The 22,495-nt window shown below is 43.9% G+C and overlaps 2 protein-coding genes across 3 annotated transcripts in view; one reads left to right on the top strand and one right to left on the bottom strand.

Moving 5' to 3' along the window:
• Positions 1–5,011: 5,011 nt before the first annotated feature.
• On the bottom strand, positions 5,012–16,946 carry MDH2 (malate dehydrogenase 2). The gene is made up of 9 exons (XM_088446394.1): positions 16,723–16,946; positions 15,305–15,473; positions 12,045–12,128; positions 11,623–11,732; positions 11,067–11,192; positions 10,566–10,643; positions 7,758–7,857; positions 6,735–6,886; positions 5,012–5,409 (listed from the first exon to the last, which is right to left on the bottom strand). The coding sequence occupies exons 1-9, from the start codon at positions 16,786–16,788 to the stop codon at positions 5,278–5,280; spliced, it is 1,017 nt and encodes a 338-aa protein (XP_088302520.1). The 5' UTR covers positions 16,789–16,946; the 3' UTR covers positions 5,012–5,277.
• STYXL1 (serine/threonine/tyrosine interacting like 1) overlaps positions 16,936–22,495 on the top strand; it is a 58,911-nt gene continuing 53,351 nt past the window's right edge. The window contains exons 1-3 of one of the 2 annotated variants that reach the window (XM_088446396.1): positions 16,936–17,287; positions 18,780–18,886; positions 21,181–21,242. In XM_088446396.1, coding sequence (XP_088302522.1) covers positions 17,223–17,287; positions 18,780–18,886; positions 21,181–21,242 — 234 coding nt within the window. In that variant the 5' untranslated portion in view covers positions 16,936–17,222. Of the gene's footprint in view, positions 17,398–18,779; positions 18,887–21,180; positions 21,243–22,495 lie in introns of both variants that reach the window. The other variant, XM_088446397.1, reaches the window with a different exon arrangement.

Here is a 22,495-nt window from a genome sequence, read left to right as displayed (position 1 = left end):
ACGAAGACCCCGCTCTAACCCTGACTGGAAAAAAAGCGAGTACACGGGAGATCCTAAACACACTAGGATCATATTTTCTCAGTTTACACCACTGAAAAAAAAACACGCCAAACCCTATAGTAAACCTGGGCCGAAGAAGGCTTTCGTGCCCTCATCATGGTCTTTATTACTGGCTCTGACAACCCTTTGGCTCTTAACACGGAGGCCTCAAGAGCCATGCCGTCAAAGCTAACCGAGGGAGATCCGGATACCAGCAGGGACCCTGTAGCAGCAGATCTCGTCTGAGAGGAAGCGGCCAAGGCGTGTCCACTGAGAGGTTTTGTAGATCGGTAAACCAATGGCGCCTGGGCCAAGCAGGGGCTATCAATATCACCATGGTGTCTTCTTGTTTGAGTTTTCTGACCACCCTGGGAAGAAGAGCTAGAGGCGGAAAGAGATACGCCAGCCCGAACTTCCATCTTACTGACAACGCATCCGTGAAGTCTGCCCGTGGGTCCTTGGTCCTGGACCCGTACCTGGGGACCTTGCGGTTGCAATTTGAGGCCATAAAGGTCTCTCTCTGGAAGACCCCATCTGTCCACTAAGACCTGGAATACCTGCGGGTGGAGAGCCCACTCCCCCACGTCTATGTCCTGCTGACTTAGAAAGTCAGCCTCCACATTTTGTACTCCTGGTACAAAAACTGCCGTTATCGCAGGAAGATGACGTTCTGCCCATACTAGGATCCTTGACACTTCTGCCATGGCTCCCTGACTTCGGGTGCCTCCCTGCCGATTTAGGTAAGCTACTGTGGTAACATTGTCGGACTGTACTTGCACCGACTTGCCGTGAACAAGATCCTGGGCTTGTACCAATGCCCTGAAAACGGCCCTCAGTTCCAGTACATTTATGGGTAGACAACTTTCTGCCCTTGTCCATCTTCCCTGGAAGACATGCGGGCCTAATACTGCTCCCCAACCCCGAAGACTGGCATCAGTGTAGAGGAGAGTCCAATCCGATATCCAAAACAGCCGACCCTGGTTGAGGTGGTCCGTCCGTAGCCACCAGGACAGGGACAACCTGACCTCTGGGGAGAGATCGATCTTCTGAGATTTTATCGAGCGATAATCCCTGTTCCAGCATGAGAACACCCACCGTTGCAACGGCCGGGAGTGGAATTGTGCATATTGCACCATGCTGAAGGTGGATACCATTGACCCCAGCACTCGCATGGCCGCATGCACTGATACCTGCCTGTTGTGTAAAAGATTGCATATGCGCCCCTGTAGGACCGCAATCTTCTCTTCCGGTAAATACAATCTCTGCTTTACCGAGTCCAGTCGTGCTCCTAAGTGCACCAACTGTTGTGCTGGTTGAAGGAAGGATTTCTTCCAGTTCACAATCTAACCGTGCCTCTGCAAACAAGAGACTGTCATCTCGAGATGCCTCATCAACTCCTGCGGATACTGCCCTAGCAGATGGAGATCGTCTAAGTAAGGCAAAACTCTGATGCCCTGGCGCCTGAGGGCTACCATTATCACCGCCATAACTTTGGTAAAAACCCGGGGGGCTGTGGACAGGCCGAACGGTAATGCCTGAAACTAAAAATGGTCCTGCCCTACTGCAAACCGCAGAAACTGTTGATGGGATACCACAATGGGCACATGTAAATAAGAGTCTTGAATATCGAGGGATATCATAAAGTCCCCTGGTTCCAAGGCTAACACTATTGACTTCAGTGTCTCCATATGAAACCTGGGTACCCGTATGAACGTATTGAGGTCCCTTAAATTTAGAATTGGTCGGAAAAACCCATTTGGCTTCTGAACCAGAAACAAGTTGGGATAAAACCCCTTTTGAACCTGTTCCTGTGGCACTCGGACAACCACCCCTGTCCTCAACAGCTTGCTGTATAACCAACACTTTCACCGACCCCACAGGCAGGGGTACGGAAAAAAACCTTTGGGGTAGACTTCTCCAAAATGTTAGGGCATAACCCTGGGAAACTATTTCCCGAACCCAGGCATCTGTTGTGAGACGCCAGACGTTCGAAAACCGAAGAAGTCGGCCATCTACCCTGGGATCCCCCAGGGGGAGGCCCGTCCCATCAGGCCACAGATTTATCCTGTGGCTTGGAACTCGGGCGTTTGGTTTGCCAGGGCTTTTTAGGTGATGGCTTTCTACCAACACCTGCTCTACCAAAAGGCTGACCTTTCCCTGAGGCCAAAAGGAAGAATACCTTTGTCTAGACCCTGATGCTGAGGGTAACCCTGCAGCCTTAGAGGTTGCCACCGAGGCTACAATTTTGTCCAATTCTGAACCAAAAAGGACTCCACCTGTGAAGGGTAGAGCCTCTAAGGCCCTCTTGGACCCTGAATCAGCCTTCCAATCTCTTAACCATAATGCTCTACGAGTGACTACAGAGGCTGCTGAAGCTCTGGCGGACAATATCCCTGCATCTAGAGCTGCCTCTCCAAGGTAAGAAGCCTCCTTCACATAGGAAACTATATCCTGCTGTTCTTTGGACAACTCAGGCAAGGACTCGGCCAAAGCCTTCATCCATTCTTCTATGGCTCTAGCCACCCAGGTAGCTGCCCCTGAGATAGAAAAAAATCGTCTTAAGGCAACCCTCCAGCCTCTCATCAGTAGGATGTTTAAGGGGACAGGCTGAAGGTACTGGTAAAGTGGAAGACTATTACATGTACCACATGCGTATCCCACTGATGGTGGAACCTCCCATTTAGAACACTGCTGAGAAGAAAACTGATATAAAGCCGAAATCGTTTTAGCCACATGGAACCTCTTGTCCGGAGCCTTCCAAGCTTCGGCCAAAAGTTCTGATAAATGCTCCAACCCGGGAAACTCCGCTTTGACCACCCTCTGGCACTTAAACACCAGAGCCTTGTTCTGTATAGGCTCTGCCTCCTCGATATTCAAAACCGATTTGACCGCCCTAATTAAGAATGGGACATCAGCCACTGGGAAAAGATCTCCCTCTTCTGTGGAGAGAGATCGGAGAGGATACTTCATCTTCCTCAGAAGACAAATCAATCTGTGTCCTGACTTGCCTGTGTAGCCAAACGCCTTCTAGCTTTTGGCCGACAGGTTTGGCTATCTGAGGCAGCTGCTGAAAAGTCAAAGACGACGAAGGGCCTGCTTGCCCATGCGCATACATATCCATCCAAGATGGCAACATAGGCGGCATAAATACAGCTGGCTGCAATTGCTGCTGAACTTCCATCCCCGGAGCAGCTGGAACTGCCAATCTCTCGGCCATGATCTGTGAAAAAGCAGCCCAAGGGGGTACCTGACCCGAAGGCAGCAAATTTGATTGCTGTGGAGACTCTCTAAAACAGCGAACACATAAGCATTTTGCACAAAGGCCTGAGAGAACAAACCTGCCTTACAGGCTACACATGATATCAAAAGAGGGGCCTCAGCCAGCTGCCTTTCAGAATCTTTTGATACATTTAAAAGTTATATATATATCTATATATCCCCACCCACCAGCTGCAGGGAGAGAAACAGTAATGAAATGTAAGCAATACATACACACAGTTTCACAGGTCACAAACAATGCATATATACTTAGAGTCTATGCAATTTGTTTAGGCTCCCATGCAGTATAATTAGCAAAGCCTAGTAGCATATATGGAGCTTCTGTATAAATGATCCCAAAAGGAGAAGTATACAGGGAGACTGACCCAATGCTTCCTGAGCAACAGCCATAGAGAGCACTGAGTGTGGTCTGTAGCTGACTCAAATAGGAAGCTGGGTGGAGCAACCCAAAAGCGGGACCTCAGGAGGGCCATAGTTCCGGTTGGGGGAGGTGCCTCCCCTATGCTGTATGGACCACCCTGCAATTGACATGGCCGCCGCCTCCCCCCCCGGCTGTCAGACATATCCCAGTGGTCTGTGAAAGCAGACCCAGTGACTGGCTGCCCACACAGCAATCCTCCGGCCCGTCTAAGCCGGAGGACGGACCATTTATGACCGCGGCGTCGGCGGCCGCCCACGGTCCACCTACCTGCACCCCGCTCGGTCGCGGTCCAGAGCCCTCTTGTCCAGAGAGCCCCTGCCGAAATCACTAAAAGTGACTAGCATTGTGGCGCCGGCGAGATTTGCTGAAGCAGGGACCCGTGCGTCTGCTAGACGCGTGGTTCCTATGTGGGAACACGTGCTCCTGCCTTCCTGTAGCTTGAACTTCGGGACTGCAAGCAGTCCCACTGCTAGTACGGTGCCTTCTCGCACCAAACAGTACACTGACGCCCTGTGACCAGGGGTGGGGTATATGGGGGGAGGACCTAGTGCATCCTGGGAGCTGAGAGCTTGGATTAACTGTTTGGTGCCTGGATGAATCCATAAACCCCAATGTGATGGCTGTGGATCCCGAAGAAGAAAATTAAATTATCCTAACCCCATGGGGATGCCGGCGTCAGAATCCCGAGAGCTGCATCCCATACCGACCCAGCAAGGGCAATGGGAAAAATAAGGAATACTAGAAGTAGTAAGAATACTTTGCCATACCACAACTATCAAATAAATTATAGAGGGGGAGGGGGGCTACCAGTTTTATTTTCATAGTACTTGCAAAGTAGATGTGTACTCAGATATACTAGCATCAGTTTTCACCCCTTTTGTTGTCCATAATGTAATGCCCCAACATACATAAAACAGTTTAAAAATGAAGGCAACAGCAAGGAATAGCCGAAAGCTAGAGTCCACAGTATAACTCGGATTTATAGTAAATGGGTATTTTTCTAAAGCTACCCAAGTGATCTTTGATAAATCTGCCTTAAATTGTGCAGTATGACAGGTGACCATTTGGTCAATGCGTGGGAGCATTCAATGTGTGAGGTTCTGCACATTGTCCAGGCTGCCCCAGCCACAAAGACCTGTGCTAAATAGAGATATCCAAGCTCCCTGCAGCGGCTGGTAATCCATGTATAATTACAGCATACATCCACACTAGAAATGATCACGCTAGCACATATACGAGACAAAACCAGTGTAAATAAAATATTAGGAGACATTACAAAGAAAAATATGATTTTTAATCTTTGAATCTAAACAGTATTTGTTCTTTTCACTGTTAAAAGCATTTAACGCAAGGGCAGTCTCAAGTTCCCATAATATATGCTGTGAGGAAGTCCCTACTGCATTGAGAAGGGGAGCCTAGAAGGCTTCCAACTTTATCATACCAAAGACCTCTTAACAGCACATTATATGTAGGGTCCTTTTCTAAGGTGTCATCTTGCTTCAATAAATTAAGGGAGCCGCCAACTTCCCATACATTATTTACTTGAAGTTCTTTGCAAAATCCTCTCCCTTTTTAATAGAAGCTTTCAGCTCTCCCATAGCCTCAGCAACCAACTTCTCTTCAAAGGCAGACAGCTTCCCCAAGCCCAGGTTCTTCTCAATGCCATTTTTCTGTTATAGAAAGAGAGACAACTGATTAAACTGCACAACAAATAGCAGCTTATACTCTATCTAGCAAAAACCTACAGTCCCATTATCTACTCTATAACATTAAAAAAAAGCTGATCTATAATAAAAATGTCCAGTTTTTAAAGTGTGTAGAAAAATATTTTAGTCCACATGCTCTAAGCATTATAGTAATGGGAAAACTTGTCTTCATAACCGATAAGTACATGCTGGAAGTGGTTGTAGATTGTTTTTTTTTTTATTATTTTTGTAGACCCAAAAGTAATGTGTACTGACATAATAGGTGCCAGAACAGTGTAGTAATTACTATGTTGGAGGCACATACAGCTGTATGTAACAGGTCTATGTTCTATTGACATTATAAGGTGAAGTCTGAGCAGGTCTTCCAGCCCAGCATAGTGTGTGTAGTGGTGTCTGATAATAATCCCCACATGAATGCAATGTGTACTGCACCTACTGTGCTAAACTTAATGCATTATAAATTGTTGCATGAAATGCTGGATTGGAAGTCCCTATGTCTGTATTTGGGTGGAGTCTGACATTGTAGGCACTAAATGCACATGTTCATGTCTGTACATAGGGTGGACAGAAGGCGTAAAGTTTGCATGAATGCATTTGTTTTTCCTCGTTGAATTTTTACATGTTATACCTACAGAATATTTGCAGTGGTTGTGTATAGTACAGGGAAAAGCAGGGTGTATACACTAAGCTCGATCCTATTAGGCGCAGATAGGGTCCTGCAAGCCGTACTCATGGTGAAATCACATTGCAAGATGGTCTATGTAGACTAGGGGGTATATTTACTAAAATGCTAATTTTTTTTTTTTTTTTTAGAAGTGAAGCTGTTGCCCATAGCAACCAGATTCTAGCCATTATCTTCTAGAAAGTGCAAGATAAATGTTAAGTAGAATCTGATATGTTGCCCATAGCAACCAGTCTACTTCTAAAAACCAGCAAAGTAATATACCCCCTAGAGCGAGGTTCAGTGCACTGTAGTGATAATTTATCCATGCTGGTGGGAGCTTTAGTTTGGTGTAGGCTTGATAACCTGTCTGTACAGGGATTTGATTTTGGCTGCACGTGTTCCCTGAGATGCGCTGCAGCACTATGTTAGTATTGTGCCTATGAGTGACCAGTGGTGTCTGCTTTTGCTCATTTGGCCTCTGTATGCAAAGAACCCTCAGGCTTACTGATCTCTGTCATCAAGTAAGTGGTGTGGCGGGATACTCCAGCTGCTATCCAGCAACTTAGGGGCGCCAAAATGAAATTATGTTGTGGCGCACCTGTGTACTAGCCTAAGTTTTACATACCCCAAGCAGCAGAGGAGTAGAGAAGTATGGGCTCTCAGTTTCTTCAGACCTCACAAATGAACATTCAATAACACCCTCCTTCCCATTCATAGCATCCAGCAGAGAGAAGACAAAGCGTGCTCCTGCATAGGCCATGGACAGTGTTGCAGACCCTAGAATATAATAAATGGTATGGAAGCATTACACCTGTCACTTTATTAGGAAGAGAAGAAACTAAATATTTATTAGAATAGTATCTCATGGTGAAGTCATGCATGGTCACCTACACGTTTCCAGATTGATATATTTGCAGCTTAAAAATGTATCATATTGTAACAAATGTTCAAACAGAATATGGACCAAATGTAAATGGGTCCTGATTTGGCAAACATGCTAGGTTGGTTTTGCCTTTGAATAGTTGCCACTTTAAATCCTGCTGCAAGCTAACAGAACCATCTGCACTTTTGCCAAATTCAAACCAATCACATTTGGCCTTAAAAGTTAATTGCAAAGATGCCAAATGTAGCTTATTACAAAAACATTCAGGATTATTGGAAACTGCAAGTTTCATTTTCAAGATCGCCCATTTTATCCCATTTAAAGTTGTAACTCATACAGGATATTATTGAAGATACCTTTGAACTATGAAGCAGGACAATAGAGTCCTTGATAAAACTGTTTTAGCCTGAACAAGCCACAATAAGCTGCATCAGAGTAAAAGCAGATAAGTGAAAAAAAAAAAAAAAAAAAAAAGTCACCTCTTCCACTTCATACAGCGTCAGCACTGACAGTCACTGCCAGCACAGGAATTAACAGTGATAAGCAAAAAAGACTGGACATCTTTCCAGTCAGCAATAATGGGAGCCTGAGCAGTGACTGGAAGTACTATAATAGTCTCCGTTCGCTCTCTTTATATCGCTCTATAAAATGTTTAGCCATCAATTTAGGACATCCTAGAGCCAAAATATACAGGAACTGCCAATCAGAGGCCACAGATCCTATGTACCCCCACGCACATAAGCAAAATCCCAAATACCAACAGACCTGCTCCTGCTTTGGCTTTTACAACTTCTGTTCCTGCTTCCTGGATGCGGCCGGTGAGAGCTTCCAACAAGTCTTGGGGAAACTCTACCTTGGGGGTACTCTTCAAATACAAAAAAATATTATATAAAACAGTAGAGAAGACAGCACTGGTCTAGAGGTTACAACACAAAACTCATACAGCCTGATAAAAAGGGGAGCGGCATAAGGGACAAAAAATTAAATTACCAACATCTCCTTATTTGCTCATTTAGCTCTGTGAGCAAGGACTAAGGCAAGTTTTTTGCGGCCAAAATTAACGTAGCTACCGAGACCATTTAATCACAGTGGGTATGCGAGCTACAGGATACCCACAGTAATCAATTTTAAATAATTATTCAGGACTTTCAAAAAGCTCACCCCAATAATGGCAAGTAATTACTGGCCCATTAAAAAAAAAAAAAAAAGTAAAAAGCCTTATTAGTCATGGGAAAAAGGGGGGTCCCAGGGGTTATTAACCAAGTCCTGACATTTTTACCATGAAATAGGGGATTTTCTCAACTTTGCACCTGCTCCTGACATGCAAGAAAAAAAAAAAAAAAAAAAAAAAAAAAACACTGCAGTAATCTCCTACTGAATAAAAATTTTTCCAGCCAATTGATTATGCCCCTAAGTTGCATTTCCTCATGTTTAACCTCAACCAAAAGGTTTACCTCTTCATTTGACACGTAACTCAGTCCTAAAGACACCATCTCCATAAAACTATCTCCTTCTTTTCAATGATAAACTAGTTAAAATACCCATCTTACTTAGCATCTGACAAATCAATGGTCCACAGTTATCAACAGATACTCATTGCGTAGTTCTGTGCCATTGATTGAGTACCATTGGTTCTCCATCTATGGAAAAACTATCACCCATCTGTGTTTAATCGTTGATTGTTAACCATTGATGGTTATCCCTAGCTGTCCCCCAGTGACAGTGCATACCTGACAGCTGCATAGAGAAGCAGCCGTTGGGGTAAATTAAACAAACCTCCCCCCCCCCCCCCCCTACAGGTGAAAACATAGCAGTGCCTCTGCTTACCCCCCTTTTGTGCCATGATTTTCCAATATATTGAATACTTTCATTATGGTGAACACGTATCAAAAATAGTAATTTGGGACTGCCATTTCAGAATGGTTAATTTAAATTTCAAGTTCGTTCACAATATACCATAACAAGTGCCATTTTTGTGGTATATTGAGATTAAAAAAAAAAGTGTTTTAACAAAATTGTGCTGGATAAGTGTTGAATAGATGTTGTTGACCTAATTCAAATCATAAATAAACTTTTGAGCTGTTTTCGGAAAAAATATTAGCCATTTAAGTGGTTAAACACCTCATAACTTAAACATACATTTGTGGAAAAATATAACAATTCCTATTATACAAGCCTGTTGCAGTTATGCAGTTATTAGGGATTGGGTACAAGATACCGGCAGTCAGAATAAATACAGCAGCATCCTGACAGTCAGAATCCTGACAGAATTTTTTTAAGTCTCAACCATAACCCTCCCCCTTTGCCAATTTTATATCATACCCCTTTTCCACCAAAATACCGGGTCAGACCCGGTATTTGAGACCTAGTTTCCTATGCACCCTCGACCCGGGTTGGCTTAGTTTACTATGAATCCACGTCAGCGCTGCAAAATCTATGGATGTAATTAAAATGGCCTTTCAAGCTCACAAAGATGGTCACAGAAGGGGGGAGAAAGAAAAAAAAAAAAAAAAGGGGGGAGGAAAGGGTCGGGGCAGCTCACAGGATTGCAGCAATGACGACCAACAAGTTCCCATTGTGTAGCCCGGAGTTCCTGACTGTTTGCAGCTTACTGCTGTTTGATGCAGCCACTGATGGCAATACCGCTAGGCTGTTTTAGCGGGGGTCCGCACCCTGCCTGATTTCAAAAGGGCAGAATGCACCTTGCCCATTTGGCAGTGCCCAGCTAAAACCACCTGCTAGGTGTCATTCCCATCTGCAGGCCGCAGTGTCCCGCAGGTGGGGTGAAATTGCGGTGTAGCGATCACCGCCAGTGAATAGATGCCAGACTCATGTGCCCAGCGTCTATTCACAGAGAAGGGAGAGCGCTTGGGGGCAGCCCAGCATGCCCCCCCAAGAGCGATGAAAGGGGGGTGCATCTTAAAGACACCCCCCATTTCTAATGGCCACACCCCCACTTTGGGAGCCCGCTAGTTTGCCCTCCCTAGGTCCTGCGCCCCGCACCCCACCGGACCTAGAGTGAACACTGCAATAAGCATGATGCAGCAGGGGACACTGCTATCTAGTGCAGTGTGATTTCACGAGGAGAGTACACCCGTTTCTGACAAAGAGGGATAATCCTCAACGTCACTATTTGCAAAGGAATTTCATCCATCGTGGCTACCATACAGAAAATCAGCACTGCAAAACAACTGAGAATGTGGTTTTCATGACAACTTTGGAAGCCTTTTAGGATGAGCAGTGGCTCCAAAACAGCCTCTCTCAGGGTCTCTGGATGAGGACATCACCAGCCAGCACCTAGGAAGGTCCAATCAACAGCTTTTGCAGTTACCCGGTTGTTACTGTGTAAAACCTTGCTTGAGATCCAGGATTTTTCTCCTACGAGCAGTTTCCACTGAGCCACGATCCAGGGTTTTAGTGGCAGTGGAAAAGGGGTATAAAGCATTTATGTCAAAAGCAGCACCTCATGAGCCAGGGGATTAACTGTACAAATGGACTTAACAGTTCAATACAGATAGGAGCAGAAATTGCAGTTACATTAGCAAAATGAATGGAACAAGAACAAACCAGTACCTGAGAAATCAGTGGTATGATTGTTTTTCCAGCATGTCCACCAACCACAGGAATATTCACACGTGCTGGATCAAGTTGCTGAAAAATACAGAATCTTATGTTCAAGTCTATAAAGCAAGGAATTTGTATTGCTCAACCTATTACTGTCATCAGGTTTAAACCTGCCGATATCGGACATATGATACAGCAGTGGTGGCACATATATACATACACATAGGACTGCATGTACCAGGCAGCCGTACACAGCAGAGATTTCTATAAGAGGTGATACAAATATATTATATTGCAAATTACGCCACCAGAATAGAGGGCAGCTGTAATGTCCTTAAAAACTATTTAAACATTTATTGCCTACACACATTAATGACCCTATAAAGGCACCAGGTCTGCTGACATGCAATAATCAAGAAGTGATGTACAGTAGTGGCTTACTTTAGTACACCCTGTGTGCCTTGTATTAGCTACAAGGATTTACTACAGAGAGAAAATCTCTTTACGTACCTTCAGTTCTGCTACAAAAGTGTTGGCTCTTACAATGTCGAGTGTAGTAACGCCAAAAATGCGGTTGGGATTGTAAACACCATGTTTCTTAAAAACTTCAGATGTGATGGGGATAGTAGAGTTCACCTGTATAACGAAGATGCAATTCACAATTGCTAATTGTCAACCAAACAGAAATTGCAGCTAAAGTTATTCACTACTATAAAAAGAGGGGAATAGTTAAATGTTCAATAGAGAGCAAGTTGAGGTAATGCCCATAGCAAAAAGATTCTAGCTATCATTTTATGGGACATGCCCTGCCACAGTTTTGCAGTTAAGGCATACTAAACCAGTGGCAGGGCTATATCCGAATAGATCATAAATTAGATATTTGATTAATCCACCGGTTATTACCTAATCAAGCTGTTATAGAATGTACCACATAAACCATAGCTAGGATCGAGTGATTGATTGCTAAGGGCAACCACTCCACTTATCCTCTTTAAAAAAGTTTGGCAAATCTCCTGCATAACCAAACACCATCACACTCTTCTACATGCAGCAATAGTGAACTCACTGGATTTGCAATGACGCAGATCATGGCTTCTGGGCAGGTCTTTGCACAAGCATCGGTTAGGGTAGCAACAATAGATGCGTTTGTGTTAAACAGATCATCACGGGTCATTCCTGAATTAAAGATGGGAGGAAGGGCAGATGAAAAATATATTGAAATAAAAAGTGATCAGCGTTTAACTGCAAAGTCTTTTTCATAAAGGACTTCCAGATGAGTCGTTAGAAAGAGAGTAGGGGTATATTTACTAAAGTGAGTTTTTAGAAGTGGAGATATTGCCCATAGCAAACAATCAGATTCTACCTAACATTTAACTAGCACCTTCTAGTAGATAATAGCTAGAATCTGATTGGTTGCTATGGGCAACATCACCACTTCTAAAAACTCTCCCTTTAGTAAATATAGCCCTAAAGATCAGGACCACATACCAGGTTTTCTGGGAACACCAGCTGGGATGACTACTACATCAGCTCCTTTCAAGCTTTCTGGTAGCTGCTCTGCTCCAATGTATCCTATTAAGAGTTGGGAAAAAAATTAAAGCCTATTTAAAATATTTGTCAACATTTCAAAACATGTATCACAATTTGATTTGCACATGAAGCAGTGGTCTCTCCCAAACAAGAAAAATACACCACTCAAGTTATATTTTACAGATGGACCCCTTCTATTCAACTAGGAGCAATTTGCCTGTAACTCCTATTTACATTATGGGTGGGCTTTCCCAGCAATGGTCATTTTTGCAGGGCTAAAACTGGTGAAGACTAATGCTGGCCATACACGGGACAATTGATCACACGATTTGGGCAGTTTCTACAGACCAATCATTTAAAAATAGTTGTATGTTGAGTCTCCTGCGTCCCTGATGCGCGTCCCCGCCTTCTAGTTGGATCGCAGATCAGATGGTTCTGCAGAGAGATCTCAACTGATAGTGTAGGAATTGACACACATTATGTGATGTGATTGATCAAATCATATGGTCTTATGTGAAATAGTTGCATTTTAAATACAAATCATCCTGTATCTGAAGGGAAGAATTTAAGGGAAATCATACAACTGATCTGACCAACTTTTGAATCTCACCGTGTATGGCCACCTTGAATGAATACAAAGCACAGTACAAGTACAGTCACAAAAAAATAAAGTAAACCCTCTTGCAAACTTTTTACAGGTCAGGGCATAATCTAATCATCAAGTACACAAAAATAATAACCAATGTCATGTGACAGAATGTATTTTCATGTTTAATGACAAATAATGACTAATTGCTTCCATATCAGTAAAGAAGCTCATTTAATCCAGGGGGTGCTAGTCAAATGCACTTTATTAAGTGATTGGAAAACCGTTTAGTAGTTTGGTGTGAGGCGCTCACAGTTGAGTAATATTATGATTGAGAGATATAGATAGATACACACACAGGAGAATATCCCTCATCTCTAAATAAAACAAAAGTATATATCAATAATGAAGTAACGTGTACTTAATTTTGTTTACAACATACAGCATCACCATCACTACATATGTTGTCAAGTCCACTCCACCATTCCAGCTGGTGTGAGCTCCTGGTGGACCTGGCTTAGTTCTTTATTGGAGGGGCCGCACTTAAACCACCAAACCATGACCATGTTTGAATGTAGGATACTTGAGGCGATGCTGTGGCGCAAAATGAGGCGTGGTCCAATGAGTCACGGTTCCAGCCGGGCTAGAGGGGGTCCTACACTAGGATACTAGGCATCTATCCCATGACTTGGCACTTCTGTCTGTATATACTGAATATCTATCTCGCCATCTAGTTAAGATGGTAGCAACTGTATTGAGGGGGATAATCTCGTGCCGTAGCAACGTTTTCATATTGGCGCCATATAAATGTAGGCCAATTATGTTTTGGTCAAGCGTGCGCCACAGCACCGCGCCAAGTCCGGCAGATGTGACACTAGATGTATTTAATCTATTTCAACATGTTATTTTTAATGCACTCTGCGCAGTTGTAGAATCGCCACGTTTGCGAAATGCATGCTTAAATGTAGAGGCTATAAACTTAGTGTTTATTCTAGCACCATGCACCTGTCATAACTCACTCTCTACTCTGGTGCTCCTAGCACTTGTCTCTATTTGAACAGGTTGTTGCATCAGCTAAGTGTGCTAGAAGTACCAGAGCAAAAAGACACATCAGACAAGAAAGAGGAACTGCACGGGTTGTGACAGGTGCAGCGTGCTAGAATGAACACAAACTTACAGGAATGTATAAGGAATCTTCTGTGACACAGGAAGTGAGACAGCAATTATCCCTACCTAGCAAAATACATAGTGTGAAATGACCAAGTCTTTGAACTTCAGGGGGTATTCATGTATTGTGAAAGTGTTCAGGAAAAAAAACTGGTTTGGGTGGTAGATATATAAAAGGAAGTTCAGTCCTTTGAAATGTATTTATTTAGATTTTGTGAAATAGTTGTCCGATTGGTATATAAGAGTCCTAGAGGTATATATGGGGGAGGATTACAACATGCTGTATTGTGCCCTCTGACTATATAAAGGGCAGATATGGCTCTGTAGAGTATGTATACTCTTTTTCAAGACATTGAACAATAAAAATCTTGACTTCAGACATTTGCATCTGCTGTATCCTGTGACCACCAGAATAGAACAAGACACTTTACCGTTCTCCAGCTGTTCTAGATTGAGCCCTCTGCCAGAAAGCCCTGCAGACTGTCTCAGAGTAAGGGACCAGTGAGAATTAGCCGCCATTAAAGGGGAATTGTTGCAGCAGCAACCACATATACCCAGAAGCGATTCCAGGTGGCAGTGAAGTATCTGCCCACTATGCAGCGGTAGGAGTCAGTAACTGTTGGTTACTGATGGTGAGGGGGATGGGGGGGGGTTTGGAATGTGTGGCAGGTTAGATTTAGGCAGTGGCAGGAGGGGAGAGGGGTGTTAGGTGCCCTAAGGTTGGCATACTTACCGCCGGGAACTTCACCTGTCGGCCTGTTACGGTCGGAATTTGAACCGGCAGCTCTTGAGCCGCCAGTATTTCAACGCCATTCCCAAATCCACTAAGGACCAGTTCCATTTGGATATTAGCCATGCCTTATGAATGTTGCTACAATACTTCTCACTGACTCAGCTTTGACAAACAATTAAGCAGAGATTGAGATGATTAACTATTTTGCTGTTTATTATAAACTGCCATTTTTTGGGGCTATCCAATTAGCCCCGAAGATTGTTCAGGTGCTAATGGATAGCCACGATTGTCGAAAAACAGGGTTTCTTCGCAGATATTTTTTCACCCAATCCTATTGCTTTGGTCGAATTAATATGAGAGTTCTCCCGAAAACACATAGGACCCGCGATAAGCTCGCAGACCTATGTGTTTTTGCCATTTACGTGGTGAAAAAACGGCACTTATGATTATTTTTCGGAACAGATCAGGTCCCGAAAAATATCTACAATAAGTGCTTGCGTCGGGCGGCACTTCAGGGCTAATAGAATAGCCCCGCTGCAATCAATTAGCAGTGCTGCTCTTTGGATACCCCCTTTGTATGGATAGGCCCAGTACTTATGAGAAATCAACCAATTGATTCACTTGGAACCAGATGCTTGTGACCAGATGCTGGTCATGACTCATGTATGTTGGCAATTTGTCTTAGATGTGCAGTTGTATTTTTAGTGCCATTCAATTCTTTAAGTATTTTACCTGTCACTTTGGCTCTGGTCTCAATGTGGCTCAAATCTGCAGCGACACCCGGTGTGTGGGCAATATCATAAAGAGAAAGATTGCTGATTAAGGGACTGTTCTTCAGTAAGAGGGAGAGAGGCTGTCCAATTCCCCCAGATGCTCCAAGCACTGCCACTCTGGCATTGTTCTAAGAAAACATTTAATGAAAACAGATTGGAGGAGATTTTTTTGAATACGGAGATAAAAGCGGAATCAAAATAGCCAATGCTGCATACACTAGATACAATATCTTAAAACAGACATCTAAACCCAAATATTTCTAGAATTCACTGCCAAATTAAATACTGGATTTTGTTTCCATATCTGGTTTTCAGTTTGTGCATTCCAACCTTACTACAGAGAATGGGCTCACACAGAATAATCAGGTTTTCCTGCTACAGACATATACATGCATTATGACAATACAATGCACTGTTACGTTGCATTGGTAGAGAATACAAACTCATTCAGGTCTAAACTAGTATTAATAGATTAGGGGGCAAAGATCTCAAAAACATAATTTAGCAAATATACATAGTATATTGCGGAATAATAGAACAAAAAGGTACCAAATTTAAATGATGGCAGGAGCCTGGGTGTTGGTGGTACGCACATTAGCCTAAATATAGGGGGTGCTCAAGCACTGGTTGCTAGGATTATACCAACGGTTTGCCATGACCTTTCATGTCGCTTAAAGACATTTCAATCACCTTGGCTCAGCCTAAGCATTTTAATCAATTTCTCTATTTAAACAGAAAGTAATTATGACTAACAGGGCAATTGACCATAATGACTTCTATTACAAGTGCAGGCAAAGCGGATACGCCCTCCTGCAATTTACCCGACATGAATATTAGAGATGGCTACAAGCAAATTAGCACGCACGGGGGCAGATGAACTAAGCTCTGGAAAGTGATAAACTACCAACCAACCAGCTCCTGTCATTTTTCAAACGCAGCCTGTAACATGACAGTTAGGAGCTGAGTGGTTGGTACTTTATCACTTTCCAGAGCTTAGTACATCTGCCCCACAGTTCTGAAACATGTACACAAGGGGCAGTTACATGCGTGCCAGGGAGTGGGGTCTTGCTAGGGGCCTTACAATGACCCTGTGACTAGTCACCTTGCAGCGCCCAAAATATAATCGTTGTAACATGGAGAAGACCTAATGCTGCAGTAGCCGGCAGTGCTTTCCTGCCCAACCATGTCAGGTGCCCATTACACAATGGTATACTATGGGCAGCCTGCCCCCCTCCAGGTTACATCGCACAGCCCCTGGAGTGATAATAAATCATAAGCAGCTAGCGTGTACAACATTTGCCGTTTTGCCCCGTATGGGGAACGTAGCTGCATCCGCTCCCCGCACCGCCCTCTGTATAGCGCACTACGGAGCGTTACCTGGGCGCCGGTGGTGAGTCCCCGGGTGAGGCCGCGGGCGGCGGGTCTGGCGAGCCGGGAGAACATGACGGAGACACACGAGGGATCAGCAGCTTTCAGTGACTCCAACGACCTCCAGCAGCAGCAGTGGCGGCAGAGAGACAGGGCGAGGGGGCGGAGATAGGTTACAGCGTCTGACGTCACACCCGACCTTTCCCGTTGCGTGCCGCGATAGATAAGGGCGGCGGGATGCGCATGCGCCTGTTAGAACATAATCTGATGCCTGGTCGCGGCTACACGTATATCATGGTCATTAAACGATGCCTTAATGAACGAGCAGCTGTGTTTCTGATTTATTACTAGACAGTTCTGATGTCGTAGAAAGCCCTAATAAAAGATGGCTGTCTAGACAGAGACGTCTGTACTATAGCAGCAATCACATGATTGTGACGTCAGAGGTCCTTCCTCCAACTCTTGGATCTATTAACAACCGTGTATGACCCCGCTAACAAGCCAGTGCAATGCGCCTCTGTGACGTCACCCATAGTTACCGCCAGGGCGTTCATAGCAACGGGCACAGCAGCAGGTGAGCACTGAGTGACTGTCTATAGCAGGGTTCCGGAGAGCGCAGTCAACGCACTATACGGGATATATATGATCTAGCCAGAAGCAATTATTGTACCCTAGCTTCTCATCGTAAGTAAATACAGCAGAGATCTGCATCTTTACAACTCAGAATTTACATTATTTGTTCTTTAAACGAATATCTTTAGGTGTGTAGTATAATACAATAATTAAATATTAAACTAACCACATAATGTAGAAATAAAACTGGAATATGTGTTACACTATATATATATATTCATAGCTCCAAACTGTGGGCCTGATTCAGACCCGGTCGCAAGCGCTGTGCGCTCGCAACCGGGTCGATGGTGGGCCAATTGCGCGAGCCCTGGAGCGAGCACAAAAAGCTCTCGCTCCGGGACTCACTACAAAAGGGACGGCTATCGATGTTGATCAACAGCTCGACCCCTTTTGTAGGCGTGGCCGGGGGGTGGCTTCACAAACTTCGGCATTCCCAAGCGAACGCCTCCCATTTGTGGACGGCCTCACTGACATCACCGGTGATGTCAGTGAGAGAGCTTCCGGCTCTGTTAGAGCCGAAAGCTCTCTGGGGCTTGCGGCCACGAGACCCTACCACAAGGGTCTCGTCACAAGCCCGATGGTCGCGATGGTCTTGACCATCGCGACCATCATCATGGCCGCTCGCATAAGCTGTGGGTGCTAACCCACAGCTATGCGAGCGGCCAAGAGGGCGCAACTTAAAAACCAAACGCACGCCCTGATTCAGAGCGAGCGCTCGCTTTTTGCGAGCGCCTCTGAATCAGGCCCAGTGTCTCCTTTGTCAGGACATTTTTAGATTCAAATTCCCCCATTGTCTTCTGAACTTGTCCTATTTTGAGTCTGAAGTATGAATACAAAAACTTAACATGGCTAATATCGATGTCGTTCCTGTTCATTTTATGCATTTTCATATTTTTTGGTGATTACAGCTATATGTAATAGAATATATTCTGTTTTATATTTTTTCTATTAATGTCTGCCAATATATACTGTATATACTGTACAATATATATACTGTATACAGCCCTAACTGTGTGTAGTTTGTATATTCTCCCTGTGCTTGCGTGGGTTTCCTTCGGGTACTCCGGTTTCCTCCCACACTCCAAAAATATACTGGTAGGTTAATTGGCTCCAAACAAAATTTACCCCTAGTGTGTATGTGTGTGTGTGTATGTGGTAGGGAATATAGATTGTAAGCTCCATTGGGGCAGGGACTGACGTAAATGGCTGAATATTCTCTCTGTGAAGCGCTGCGGAATAAGTGTGTGTTATATAAATAACTGGTAATAAATAATAAATAAATAAATGTGTGTGTAGTGTGTGTGTGTCTTAAACACAAACAAATGTCCATATGAATTGTATCCATATTTGATGGGTGCAATTTCAAATTTGGTAGATACTTATATTTATTTAGATGTGCATTACAACATTATCTTAATTCTTTTTTGTTCTAGCAACATGGGTGAGTTGGTGCTGTGTACAGCAACAGAATTATACAATATCTTGAACCAATCAACAAAGTTCTCTAGGCTTGCTGAACCAAATTATATATGTCTTTTGGGTAAGTACTGGATATGATCATCACGTTTAAGCATAAGATTTGAGAGCAACCATGTGCGCAATGGGCCTGATTCAGCATTGCATGCAAGTCTACTCCATAAACAGGTCATGCGATTTTTATAAAATGCGCATATGCCAGCGTCAGCATACACAATTTTGAGCAACATGGAGTGATTCAGAGTCGTACAGCTCACATTCGCTCTTGCGGCAACTTGGTGTTTACATGTAGGATATGGCATGGGCGTGTTGTATAATTGTGGGCAGAGCCGGCCCTAGGCATAGACAAACTAAGCAAATACCTAGGGGCATCCAAGCCCGCCTAAGGCCGGTGGAGGTTTGGTGCAGCCACGGCCAGGGCACCTTGAGTCGGACGGCTCTGCAGGCTGCGCTCAAGTAAAGTATTTTTGGAACTGAGAGAGGGCCGGGGTGCTGTGCTGCTCAATGCTGGGAGAGGGGTGGTGGGTGCTGATACTGTGTTGTGCTAGCCACACCCCTTTTCAGGATCTCATGGGGAGGGGAGCACCACCTAAATTCTTGCCTAGGGCACTAATTTGACTAGGGCCGCTCTGGTTATGATACTGACTAATAGGTGTCTGTATCCTAACCCTGTCGGGATGCCTGCGCCGGCATCCCGTACCCAACCCAGTGCACACACATATGCAGAACACTGGCATCTGTTCCAGTACACACTTTTTATATTTCACTGCCTGGATGTAGCTGGGTACAGAAAAATAATAAACACTACCTGACCTACTTATGCTAGGACATTAGGAAAGACAGCGAGCTGTATTATATACTATCCTATTTATCTGTCTGTCTCTGCTTAACTTGGTAGGAAAGCTACCCATTGTAATGGCTGCCATGGAAGAGTGGAAAGGCCTGTGTCAGAAGCGCTTGAATTCCATCCACAGCCAAACATACATTCTTTTGTCCGAAAAACGTTAGTTGGATCAAACACAAAATGTCGAGAGTCAGAATATTTAGATTAGAAAATAAACTGTAGAAAAAGGCTTTCTTCTTCCTTTGGCTTCTACCAGAGGATTTCCTATGCTACCCAATGTAACAGTCACTTCCATTTATCTTCTTCCATAGCTGTATTATCTCCAATATTTAGCAATTCACCCTTTGCCGTTTCCGGCTACAACCTCTGTCACACAGTTCCACATGCAGTCAGCGTCATCATCACTCTGTTACACTCACATTTGGATTTCTCCCCCCCATAACCACAACCTCATCCATGCCAGCGCTCACAGGCCCCATCCAGTATTTTAATCCCCAGCCGTGGCACTACATGCTGGCCTGTTTATACTCCCATACTACTGAGCTGTAATAAGAAAACATTCTATTTTCCTCTAAGTACAATGTATTGTTTCTCCTTAGGGCTAGTCCATCTTTCTCACTTAACAAACTTTAAGTTTAATTCAAGTCAGTAAGTCAAACCTCATCGCCTCTGGCTCTTTGTCAGTCTCAGCTCCCTCCTCAGCCCACAAGTTTTTCACATATTTCACCATCAAATTGACACCATACATAAATCTACCAATCCCCGTCTCACTCACCTCTTCCTGCCCTGTTGACGCTATCACCTGCTCTACTCCTTGTTCCTCAATGCCTAGCCTATCTCTAAATTATTCCCCTCTACAACAGACCCTCCAACGTGACCCCTTCCACCAGGTACAAAGTTATCTGCTCATAGACTTCCCACTTAATTTCCACTGTGTTAAAAACTCTTTTCTCTTCAATAAGTTAATTCAGCACAGGTGACTGCAATCATAAATTAAGTAGGAAGTCCAAGAGCAGAGCATTGTGTACCTGGCGGAAGGGGTGATATTGGAGGGTCTGTTAGAAGTTTACCAGCCTAGATTTTGTTTGTTGTAGGCTCTCCTCATCAGTATTTTGTATTATCATTTTTATCTTTATGCCTTCTTCCTCTCTAGTGTTTATTTACAGATGGTGTAATGGTTAGCATTACTGCCTCACAGCACTGAGGTCATGGGTTCGATTCCCACCACAGCCCTAACTGTGCAGAGTTTGTATATTCTCCCTGTGCTTGTGTGGGTTTCCTCCGGGTACTCCAGTTTCCTCCCACACTCCAAAAATATACTGGTTATAGGTTAATTGGCTCCCAACACAAAATTAATCCTAGTGTGTGTGTGTTAGGGAATATAGAGTGTAAGCTCCACTGTGGCAGGGACTGATGTGAATGGGCAAATATTCTCTGTAAAGCGCTGCAGAATATGTGTGCGCTATATAAATAACTGGTAATAAATAAATAAATTTAATATTACTTTCTTGTAGATGCACGTTCCAAGCGAGAGTATAATGAGAGTCACATTGTAACTGCAAGAAGAGCAAAGCAGGTAACTAATATTTATTTTAATTATTTAGATTAACATGGTTCAAGCATATTCTGCTGCACTAATAAGTAGCAAATAAACATTGACACATACTGTTTGCTTATTTCTTTGCATAAATAATCTGTTGAATTTTGGATTCTGACCTTTTGTAACCTTGGTGTGGTGTAAGAGCCCCATGGGTGTCATTGGATAATATACTGCAATTCAACACCCCAAATAATGTACACGGTAAAGTTAACAGTTATTTTCTTTAAAAAAAAAGACTTTGGAATTTGATTTAGAGCATCAAAGACATACATATTCATGTTTAAGCTGTAATATGTAATACACCATGCTTATACATAAAATAGATCAAAATTATATATAATTTAAACTTGTAAATACTGTAGTTACACAATAAAAATGAGAAATAACAGTCATGTGTAAAAACAGTAAGGGCCAGGGTCAGAGATGAGCGTAGACACGGCCACGGCTGCTTATTTTGCTGCAGTCGCTCCTAATGTTGTGTCCAATTTATAAACAACTGGAGATGTCCACTTGCAGAGTCTTAAGCCTTCGCATTTCCGCCATTGTGCGTATTTAGACGCAGCATCGAAACTTAAGTAGTTTCTCAGCCTGAGTATGTCCTCCTGTGTGGGCGGCTATGCATCTTTGAATCATTCACCTTTCGCCACCCCCGTTACCCCCCCCCAGGATTACCCACTAAAATTCTCAGACAGAGCGTCCGATTCTATGCGGCATCTGTGTGCGCAGAAAATTGGGATGTGTGTGCTGTGCGACATCGACATTGCGTCCACCTCTGGATCAGGCCCTAAATGTGTAGTTTTTTGGTTGCATGGTAACGAGAAGTGTGGTCAGCAATCAGGGCCAGAGTATGTTTGCCAAATCCCAAATTGTATGTCATCTCTTTGAGTCAAGTTAGTAAAGACTTCCTGTGGAGGTTTAGGTACTAGTTCGACAGATCTGAGCTTTTATTGCAGCAATAAAATCCATTCAGTAGTTAGATAATAAATATGATAGTAATAGGAAAAAGAAAAAGAGAAGGCTATCTTCTAATAGAGCAATTTCTACTTCAGGCTCCATAGGGTATCCACAGGATACCTTGGGGTATAGGTGTGACGTCAGTCATCGGGCACCATAGAGTTAAGCTTTCAGCCTCCCAGGATGCACTAGGGTCCCCCTCCTATACCCCGCCCCCGAGCCAAGGCACCCCAGTTTAGTTTGGTGCCCGGCCGGAGTCGGGTGCACCTGTTGGA

Source organism: Taudactylus pleione, unplaced genomic scaffold (assembly GCF_031769625.1).
Source record: "Taudactylus pleione unplaced genomic scaffold, aTauple2 ptg000397bl, whole genome shotgun sequence".
NCBI classification, from domain to species: domain Eukaryota; kingdom Metazoa; phylum Chordata; class Amphibia; order Anura; family Myobatrachidae; genus Taudactylus; species Taudactylus pleione.
This window is presented reverse-complemented; position numbering and strand designations above follow the sequence as displayed.